At 55.1% G+C, this 10,464-nt stretch overlaps 1 protein-coding gene and 1 pseudogene across 2 annotated transcripts; both read right to left on the reverse strand.

Moving 5' to 3' along the window:
* LOC144341293 (large ribosomal subunit protein eL8 pseudogene) lies at positions 1-2,388 on the reverse strand (annotated as a pseudogene).
* A 4,228-nt stretch (positions 2,389-6,616) lies between these two features.
* On the reverse strand, positions 6,617-9,849 carry NKX2-5 (NK2 homeobox 5). 2 transcript variants are annotated; one of them, XM_001096796.5, is made up of 2 exons: positions 9,292-9,849; positions 6,617-7,731 (listed from the first exon to the last, which is right to left on the reverse strand). In XM_001096796.5, exons 1-2 carry the CDS (start codon positions 9,623-9,625, stop codon positions 7,091-7,093), a joined length of 975 nt encoding a protein of 324 aa, XP_001096796.3. In that variant the 5' UTR covers positions 9,626-9,849; the 3' UTR covers positions 6,617-7,090. The 2 variants fall into 2 exon arrangements, with proteins under 2 accessions (XP_001096796.3, XP_014996911.2); XM_015141425.3 differs by having other exon boundaries at positions 6,617-8,025; positions 9,292-9,845.
* Positions 9,850-10,464: the final 615 nt, after the last annotated feature.

Genomic DNA, 10,464 nt, shown 5'->3' on the forward strand with positions numbered 1-10,464 from the left:
TTAACCCAGTTTGGTGGCAAGTTCTTTAGCCTTTGCCTTTTCGAGCTTGGCGATGTGAGCCACAGACTTGGGACCCAGGACATTGCCTCCCTAGTGATGGCAAATCTCATCATATCTGTTGTTGTAATTGGTCTTGATAGCTTCCGCCAGCTTAGCCAAAGCTCCTTTGTCTTCTGAGTTAACCTGTGTGAAGGCGGCAGTGGTGCAGGTCTTTCTGTGGACTGGCTACACTTCCCAGTCTTCCCTTCCCTTTGATAATGCAGTCAGGGACCCCCCTTTTGTGACACAGGGCACGCAGGGAGACAACCAGTTCAATGGGATCCACGTTGTGTGCAATCACCACCAGCTGAGCTTTCTTATTCTCTACAAAGGTGGTGACGGTGTTAAATCCTGCTCAAAGGACAGGCTGTCTCTTAGTGGGGATGTCCCCTTTGCTGGCAGCTTTCTTCTTGGCCTAGTACAAAAGCCTCTGCTTCTTCTCTTGCTTTGCCTCTGGTCTGTACTTGTGAGCCAGCTTAAGCACTGAGTAGTTGTTTGGTGGTCCAGGGCCTGGGTGAACTGGTTAATTGCAGGAGGCACCTTCAGCCTATAGCCACTTATTTTAAAGATCTCACCCAAAAAGCTGAGGGCAGAGAAACCCAGTCAGGGGCAGGGGGTAAGGAGAGTGCCGTGAGGCTAATATGAGACCATTTCAAGATGTCTGCTAAGCTGGAGTTCAAGATACTGGGGATAGGTTGGGGTATACTGGAAAGACAGGCATTTGGTGATGGAACTTGGCTTGGCTACTTTCTAACTTCAGGAATAGGGAAAGTGACAAAACTTTTTTTTTTTTGAGACAAAGTCTTACTCTGTTGCCCAGATTGGAGTGCAGCTGGAGCACAGCAGCACAATCATGGCTCATTGCAGCCGTGACCTCCCCGGCCCAAGCCATCTTCCTGCCTCAGCCTCCTGAGTAGCTGGGACCACAGGCATGCACCACCATGCCCAGCTAATTATTTTTATTTTTTTTTGTAGTGACAAGGTCTCCCTATGTTGCCCAGGCTGGTCTTAGACTCCTGGGCTCAAGCAATCTTCTGCCTCAGCCTCCAAAAGTGCCGGAATTACAGGCATGAGCCACCATGCCTGGCCCGACAAAACCTTTTTTTTTTTTTTTTTGAGACAGAGTCTCACGCTGCCTCCCAGGCTGGAGTGCAGTGGCAGGATCTCCGCTCACTGCAAGCTCCGCCTCCTGGGTTCAGGCCATTCTCCTGCCTCAGCCTCCCGAGTGGCTGGGACTACAGGCGCCTGCCACCACGCCCAGCTAATTTTTTGTATTTTTAGTAGAGATAGGGTTCCACTGTGTTAGCCAGGATGGTCTAAATCTCCTGACCTCGTGATCCGCCAACCTGGGCCTCCCAAAGTGCTGGGATTACAGGCATGAGCCATTGCGCCCGGCCCCAACAAAACCATTTTAAGGTTCACTTTCTTTATCTGTAAAATGGACTCCACAATGAACAGCAGATTTCAAGGCGTCAGTGAGCTCACACAGAGAGCCTGGCATACTATAAGCCCCCATGGAGGCTGGTTTGCCCCTAGTCTACTTCCTGCAGGACTCTGATGTGGAGTTTAGGATCTGGGTAGAACAAATGAACTGTCTCTGAATAGTCCTCCCAAATTGCTCTTCTCTCCATAGCAGCACTGGCAGGACCTGAGCTTCACAAGCCACAGGGATGGCTTTGGGGTCCAGACTGAGACAGGCATGTCCCAGAGTCTCTCTCTCCCAGCCTCCACCATTCCACTCTCCTGCCCAGGGTCCCCAGGGCTGCCTGGCTTGTGTCTCAGCCACTGGATCACAGCAAACACACAGAGACCCTGAGATAGAAGAGCAGGGCCTGGAGAGGGGAAATCTGACTCCAGTTTCCCGCAGGCCCTCAAGAACTGGAGCCTGGGCAGTCTGGGGCCTCTGCTGGTAGCGGTTGTGGTTCTCCAACCTGCCAAATGATGAGAATCACCTGGACACCAATGCAGTCCCGCAGGGCCTGTCCCTGGGGAGTCCAATTCAAGGGAGCTGGGGCAGGCAGGGGTTGGGGTTTGTCCCGGCCTCCAGGCAGTTTGTGTCTTCGGGCAAGTTTGGGAGCTGCTGAGAGTGGGTTGAAGAGCTAGGGCTCTCTGGAACCATCTGGATTCCAGCACCAGTTTCCCTACTCCATACTACTGGAGTGGCCTTAGGTAGGTGATGTTTTTAACTTCTCTGGGTTTCAATTTCCTCCTTGGAAAATGACAGAATGAGATTTGCAGGGTAAGCATTTAGCCCTGGGCCTGGCACAAAGTAAGCACCAACAGATGTTAGGCAATAATCCATACTGTTATTCCACGCAGCTGTGGGCTGCGGCAGGGTGGGGAGCCCATGGTGCTCTGAGGGTGCCCTCGGGTGTCTTCACTGCCCACCACTGGGGTAAGCTCTCCTCTGAGACGCAGCAAGAGGGCCAGGCTGCATCCCTGGAGTCCCAGCTGCCACCATCCTGTCTGAGATTCCTCTCAGGCTCAAAGGGAGTTAAGAAGCGTGCTTCTTGGCCGGGCGCGGTGGCTCAAGCCTGTAATCCCAGCACTTTGGGAGGCCGAGACGGGCGGATCACGAGGTTAGGAGATCGAGACCATCCTGGCTGACACGGTGAAACCCCGTCTCTACTAAAAAATACAAAAAAACTAGCCGGGCGAGGTGGCGGGAGCCTGTAGTCCCAGCTACTCGGGAGGCTGAGGCAGGAGAATGGCGTGAACCCGGGAGGCGGAGCTTGCAGTGAGCCGAGATCCGGCCACTGCACTCCAGCCTGGGCGGCAGAGCGAGACTCCGTCTCAAAAAAAAAAAAAAAAAAAAAAAAGAAGCGTGCTTCTCTCGTCATTTGTTGTGCCTAGCACATAGAAATCATCCAGGAGTTGTTAGCTAATATCATGTGTGTACACTTTAATAGACAAACATTTCTTGGCGCCTACTCTTTGCCAGTCCTGAACTGGGGATGGGATCACACCACGTACTGGGGCTCTGGAACCAGCCTGCCTGGGCTTGAAACCAAGCTCTGACACTGACCAGCTGTGTGACCCTGGGCAACATACTCTTCCTTTCTGGGTTTAAAATGAATCCTTCATCTGTTTCCTCACGAGAACCCAGAGGCATAAAAAGGGATTAAATGGGTTCACTTGTAAAGAGCTCAGAACAGTGCCTGGCACGCGGTAAATTCTGAGAGTGATAAATTAAACGCAGGCCACAGGTCCCTTTCTCCAGGAGCTCAGCCTGGTAGGGGAGTCAGCAAGCCTTAAGGGCCACAAGGTTGTTGCCTGCGGCAGAGAAGCGCAGGGCCTGAGCCGGGAATGCTCCCGTGAGGATGCGAGGGGCCGGCGCTGCGGGGAAGACGGTGCTACTCTCGCGCGGGACCGAGTGAAGAGAGTCTGCGGTGAACCCTGCGGCTTCTGCGCGTCTGTTAAAAATACAGGTATTTAGATACACAACGTGGCGTCCACTTAAGGTGAAATCTAAACAAAATAAAACGACAAGAGCCATTCTGATTTGGCCGAACACGTGCCTGCGGGCTGGGAATGACCCGAGGAAAGGAAGGGACGGCGGGGCCAGTCAGTGCGGCGGGGCCGGGTGGGAGGCGGTGGACTGGCCTGTAGTGCTGGGAACCCCCAGCCCCGGCCCGCCTTTGCCAGGAACCACCCAGCTGATTTTTTTTCCTTTCTTTTTAAAATAAACCTACCTTCCTTCCCCGATTTTTTTCTTTTTAACCTCGCTGTTTATCTCTAATATTTTTTTTTTAAAGCTGCGGCGTGTTCTTGTTCGATTTTTAAAAATACTAGAAATGAAATGAGTCCCCTAGGTGCCTCCCTGGCGCTCTGGGCATGGAGAGCTCATGCCTGCGCCACCTTCATCTCCGCTGGCTTTGCCACCTCGGAGGCGCCCCACACTTCTCCTTTGTTTTGCTTTTCTCTGTGCCGGTTGAGTTTTCTTACCCTGAATGCGTCGTTTATGCAATTAGCAATTGAAAACAAAACAAATATCACCGACATAATTGGAGTGGGGGTCGCTATGTAAACACGGGGCGTCGTTAGTTTAAGGTACTTCTGACCCTGTCCCGGCCTGAGCCTTGGCTCCCTGACTCAGCGCCCAGGCCGTAAAGCCTCGCTCCAGTCAGGCGAGGGCAGTCCGTGCTGCCTCCCTGAGTTCTGCCATCTACCGCCCCGTCATGAGCCCGGATATGAGGCCTGAGACTCTCACCCCACTGGCAAGAGTCTGGGGTCCGCTCAGGGCCGCCGGGAGCCAGTCTGGCTGCATCTTGACTCGAGAGACATCCACAGTGTGGCAGGCTCTGGCTTCAGGAGCAAGCTCCCCAGTATGTACCCTGTGTGTTTCCCAGCTCCCGTTCCCACTTAGGGACTGGATGATCTTGACCATCCACGTAACCTCCTCAGTTTCCCGGTCTGCAAATGAAGGTGGGTTAGGTGAGAGAACTCCTGTATACACTTAGCCGGGGGTGCTGGCATTGGTAAGCCCTGGCAGATGCCAGCCAGCCAGCCGTTGTGAGCCTTTGTGAGTGCCTTGGGAAAGCTGCAGGAGATCCTAGCTCACTCAGCTGATCCCCGAAGGGACAGTATGACACATAAAGAGGGAGGTATCATGGAGAAATCCTCGTGGTATAAGGTTAAGTGAAATAAATATTATTTCTAATGTTACTGCAGACACCTGTAAGATGAAAAAGACCCACATGAGTGCAGGACCAAGGCCACAGTGATCTGATTAAGAGCAAATATGGGTCATTTCGGATAGGATTTCCCAGTTGTGTGAGTAAGGCCGCCTGCTGGGGCTGTGGGCTGGGACTGCCTAGCAGGAGAGCACCATCCTGCTCAGGAGCTGGTCTGGCAACCTGGAGGAGCCTTGGCGTGCCCCTCCATAAGACTGAGACTAATGGCTCTAATGGCTCACAGCAGGGTCACAGCAGGGTCGTAGGCCCAGGAGGCGGAATGCCAGGGCTGAGGTGACCATCCTGCTTCCACTCCTGATGGCCCTCTCCAGCTGCCAGTTAGCTCGGACCTTCAGGTCCCTTCTTCTACTCAGCCAGCCTTGAGCATAGCCCTTTCCTCTCCCTTCCCACAGCACAGCCCAGAACCCTGCGATGGTAGACTGCTTGCACTCCACTGCCCTTGTATCCCACTGTGTCCAGTGGTAACACTGGGTATAGACAGTGGTAGCACTTAGAACCTCCTGGCATCCTCCCCTCTTCCACGGGCGTGTGGCACTTACCCAGAGAGATAACACAGGCATTGGCAGGGCTGCATGGTTCCTGGTGAGGCAGTAGGACAGCTCCTGGTTGTGCCAGGCCAGCCTGGCAACTCTTACTGGGAGTCAGGGGAACATTCAGAAGCACTCGGTCCCTGACTGCCACAAACAATGCTTTGGCTGTATCGGGGGCTATCAGCCGGATGTCCCAATGCCCCAGGCCTCCAACTCAGTGCTTCCTGGGCAAAATATCAGAAAAATCCATATCCAGTGAGAAAACAAATCCTCAACTCCCCCGGCTTTGGTCTCTTTTAAATCAGCATCTTAAAAAGATCCTGGGTTAGTTCCTCAGACTCTGGGGCTGGTGATAGAGGAGCTGGAGGTCAGGTCCCAGCACCTGCTGACTGGCGATCCAGGATGAGAGCAAGGTATGTTTGTTACCCTCATTTTACAAACAACCACCACCACCACCACCACCACCACCGCCGCCGCCACCATCACCACCACCACCACCATCACCACCACCACCACGGAGGCATGCAGTGAGCAAGTCCCATAACAAGCAGGGTTTAAACTTGATTTCACAGAGCCTCAGTTTTCTCATCTATAAAATCAGGACAGTAGTAACACTTGTTGGTCAGAACTATGGTGAAATTAAATGCCCTAAGGAAAGGACATCAGTAAGGTTAGGGCTTAGGGGCTCCCTTGGACCATGTGAATTTATGGGGCCTCACCAGGGCTAGAGGTGAGCACCCTCTGCAGACACCTCTATGGGGCCCAGCCCGGGCACTCAGTCCCGCCGGCAGCTGATGAGGCCCCAAGGCGGCATCTGAGGAGCCTGAGAACGCTTGACAAGGGCTTGGGTTCTTGGCCTTTCCATCTGTAAACAGGCTAAGGAGTTCTTTTAAGTGGGATGATCACAGTGCCCTCCAGCTACAGAGGGCCCAGGTTCTTTTGCTTTCCATTTAATGCCCAGTGCCTGGAACTGTGCCTGGCACATATTAGGATTCAAGGAGGGGAGCTTGGGAGCACAGGGAAGGCGGTCTCTGAAGTGAGACAACCAGAGTTTAACCTGAGTTCAACTAGTACTGGCTATTTGTTCGCAGGTAAGTCATTAAATCCCTCCGGGCCTCAGTTTCTAAACTTTAAAATAGGATTTTTTTTTTTAAATTGAGAATTATATGAGACAATCTCAGAAAGTGCCCAACACGGAACCAGTATGGTTCCAGCAAGGGTTAGTTTTTATTAGTATCAATGTTATCAATTTGCTCAGCGAATGCCTGTGCCTGAGACCTGAGACCAATCCTGGGCGGCCACCTCTCTCCTGTTTCTGAAGCGCCGCAAGCTGAAAGAAGCACACGTGCGGGGTCAACGCACTCTCTTTAATGGGAAGGGGATCCTCATTTCTTACAGCAATAGGTAAAAACATAAATACGGGTGGGTGGGTGCGTGGGCGGGTGGCGGCGAGATAGCAAAGGCCCGGGCGCCCGGCCCTGGCTCGCGGAATGGGCGGTCGGATCTCAGGCCCCGTGTGCCCGGGCTCAGTCCCAATTCACTGGTCGTTCTGCCGGGGGTGCCCATGGACTCTCGGAGGGCACTCCTGGGGGGACAGCTAAGACACCAGGCTGCAGCATCACTCATTGCAGGCTGCATAATCGCCGCCACAAACTCTCCCGTGCGCAAGAACGAACGCGCGTGGGACAGAAAAAGTTCCTAGCTCTCCGCAGGAGTGAATGCAAAATCCAGGGGACTCAGGGTCAGGTTGGGAGCCCCTTCTCCCCCGGAGAGTCAGGGAACTCTTGAGGTGGGATCAGTCAGGGGCGCGCCACGCGGGTCCCTTCCCTACCAGGCTCGGATACCATGCAGCGTGGACACTCCCGAGTTGCTCTGCGGAATCCCGGGGCTCTGAACCGCATTCAAGTCCCCGACACCGAAGTTCACGAAGTTGTTGTTGGCGGCGGCAGTGGCCGGCTGCGCTGGAGAAGGCCCGGTGGGGTAAGCGGCGGTGCAGCTGTAGCCAGGGCTGCAGGCCGCGCCGCCGTAACCCGGATAGGCGGGGTAGGCGTTATAGCCGTAGGCATTGAGGCCCACGCCGTAGGCAGGCGCGTAGGGTGCCGAGTCCCCTAAGCATGGTTTGCCATCGCGCACCAGCACTGGCACGGCGATCCTGCGGGCAGGCGGCGGCGGCGGCGGGGGCAGCCCCACCAGCTCCAGAGTCTGGTCCTGCCGCTGCCGCTTGCACTTGTAGCGCCGGTTCTGGAACCAGATCTTGACCTGCGTGGACGTGAGTTTCAACACGCTGGCCAGCTGGTCGCGTTCGGGGGCCGACAGGTACCGCTGCTGCTTGAAGCGCCGCTCCAGCTCGTAGACCTGCGCCTGCGAGAAGAGCACGCGCGGCTTCCTCCGCCGTCTCGCCCGGGGCCGCTCCGCGTTGTCCGCCTCTGGCTTCTCCAGCTCCACCACCTTCTGCAGCGCGCACAGCTCTGAGGGGGAACAGAGAGGCAGAGAGACGCTTGGTAAGAGCGGCTCGACCTACGGAGCGCGGCCGCACAATAATGGTAAGGGATCCTCGTGGATGCCACTCTGTCCTGCCTGGAGAGCCTAGCTGGCTGCGGCTCACTCTGCCAAGTGCACTGGGAGCCACCGACAAGTCTCACTCAGCATTTGTCGAAAGTCAGGCTCGGCTCAAGGCTCTGGAGAACAAAACGAGAGGATCTCTGCCCTCGGGGCAGTTCACACCCTGGTGAGGGAGACAGACGGTGACTTAAAATTTCAGGCTGCAAAATAAATAAATAAATAAATAAATAAATAAATAAATAAATAAATAAATAAATAAAATAAAATAAAAATAAAACAAATAAAACCAGGTGTTGCTCTGGGGTGAACTGAATTAGGGCTAGTTTGGTTTGAGAAGTTAAACCAACAGAGGCCGAGGCCTCACTCTTAGGGACAGTCTTATCTCAAAATTAAGGAATCAAGAAACAGAAGGCCAGGAGTGTTGGTTTGGTGATCGGAGGCTCCAGCCTGGCCGCAGCAGGGTTTGCGCAGCGTCCAAGAAGCCGCGGGTGGGCAGGCGGCCTCGGAACTTGCCTTGCTGGCTTTCTCGAATTGGTAGCGATCAGTTCTAGCCGCGGTGCCCGCCCGAATTTGTTCACAGGCCTCTATTCCTCAACCTCCGAATTCTCTCCCGGCTCACAGCGGTCTTCGCCCAGCGCCTGCGGCCTCCCGGGAATCGCCCGGGCTCCTGCCTTGGGCGAGGGTCTCCCAGCAGGCCCCTTTCTGCGGCAGGGCCGGCCTCCCTCCCGGATCCTGGGATGGCCTGCAGGATGACCCCGCACCCATCTCGTCCATTCCCCCGCGCCCGCAGTAGCGCAACCTTTCCTAACTTTTCCACGAGGGAACCTCTCCGCCCTGGCCGCGCCAGGAAGTTGTGCTGAAAAAATAAAGCGAAGTCAGATTCCAGAGGCTCCGCAGTATCCCATTTTAAAATCAAGGCCCTGGATCCCAAATTTCACTTTCCTGGCGCAAAGAAGGAAAGAGCCCAGAAACCCGGGTCGCGGGTGGGCTGCAGAAAGAAGGTCCAGGACCCTCCTCCGATTGTACGCAAAAGCGTGTCTGTGAGCAACATTTCAATTTCTGTTTAGCGGTTCTCATCAGATTCTTAAAAAGATCCGTAAATCCAAAGGAGATTTAAAAACAGAGATTATCTAATTGTCTGTCTGTTCTGTCTACCATAAACCGATTTTTCAACTTCCTACCAGACCCAGGAGCAGAGCCGAAGCCGCCCGGGGCTTTGTTAGGCCGGGGGTAAATGTTTTTTGGTCTCTTGCTTCTGATCCTTTCAATCTGGCATTTCCTCTGAATCTCCGATTGGACGCGGGGCGCGGGAGCCCTGGCGACAACACCAGGCATCTTACATTCTGAGCCCCCCGCCGGATCCCAGCCCTCGGCCCAGGGGCGCGTGTCTCCTCCTCCTGGCCCTGAGTTTCTTGAGGGCGAAAGCGACCCAGGAGGGGAGAAGGGGGCCTGTGTTTCCTCCTCACCTTTCTTTTCGGCTCGAGGGTCCTTGGCTGGGTCGGGGTCGCTGTAGGCACGCGGATAGAAGGCGTGGGCGGCGGGAAAGGCAGACGCACACTTGGCGGGTGAAGGCGCGGGGCCCAACTCTGCGCGCAGCTCTGGGAGGCCCGGCGCAGCCGCCTCGGGCCCGGCGTAGGCCTCTGGCTTGAAGGTGGCCAGCATGCAGGAGGAGGGCGCCAGGGTGGCCTCCAGGCGCGCAGAGAGTTCTCCGGCGGCGGCCAGGCTGCGCTGCTGCTGCTCCAGGTTCAGGATGTCTTTGACTGAGAAGGGCGTGGGCGTGAGCGCAGGGCTGGGGAACATGGTGGCAGCGCCAGTCTCACAGCGCCAGGTGGGCGGCACAGAGCGGCGCTGCCCACTGCCCCTGGCAGCTTCCCTGCATGGTGCCGCCGCCCGCCCGCGCACCCGCCGGCCAGCTCTGGATGTGTCTGGGCAGCAGGTAGCGCCGAGCACAAGGGGCAGGAGAGGCGGGACCAGGCCAGAGGAGGGGGACTCAGCCTGCCATTGGGCCAGGGGCCTCGATGACAGCAGCGATGAGCAGTTTCGTGTCACCTAATATAGTCATAGGGCTAAAAAAAAAAAAAAAAAAAAAAAAAAAAAAAAAAAAAAAAGCCCTGCTCAGCTTTTTTAAAGGGGCCAGGACACATTTGGAAGGGTCTCCTTTTGCTCCCTAATGTGAGCCTGAAAAGCCTACCAGAGGCACGCAGAGTCAGGCCTCTGGGCAGGGCTGGATGGGTGTGGGTTTGAATAAATATTCCTCAGCACCCAAACCAGAATGGGAGAGAGAAGGATGGGGTGGGAAGCGGTGGGGAGGGGAGTGATTTGAGGAAGGCTTTATTACTGAAGGTGGTAGGAAGAAAAGTCTGGAGGACAGGACTGGCTTTGGGGATAGCAGGAGGGGGAGATTCTGGACAATTTGGGGGTTCAGTTTGGCTTGGCCTACAGGGCCAGTCATGCCACAGGCTCTGGGTGCTTCTGGATGAGTCAAGGAAAGTAAGGGCAAGGTGAGTGATGGCCAGGTGGGGTAGGAGTGGCTGCCTCCTACAGTAGTGTTAGGCACAGCACAACTCCAGGGGGCATCAGTGACTGCCAGGACTCTCCCAGGGAAATGCCTCTCCCCTTAATAATGAAATGAATCAGGA

This window comes from Macaca mulatta, chromosome 6 (assembly GCF_049350105.2).
Source record: "Macaca mulatta isolate MMU2019108-1 chromosome 6, T2T-MMU8v2.0, whole genome shotgun sequence".
Classification (NCBI taxonomy): domain Eukaryota; kingdom Metazoa; phylum Chordata; class Mammalia; order Primates; family Cercopithecidae; genus Macaca; species Macaca mulatta.

What these genes read in the sequence shown, in the direction of transcription:
- NKX2-5 (XM_001096796.5), bottom strand. Translation starts at nt 9,625, where the DNA reads ATGTTCCCCAGCCCTGCGCTCACGCCCACGCCCTTCTCAGTCAAAGAC. An exon ending in CCCTCGAGCCGAAAAGAAAG is followed by an intron (nt 7,732 to 9,291) that starts GTGAGGAGGAAA and finishes GTTCCCCCTCAG; the next exon opens with AGCTGTGCGCGCTGCAGAAG.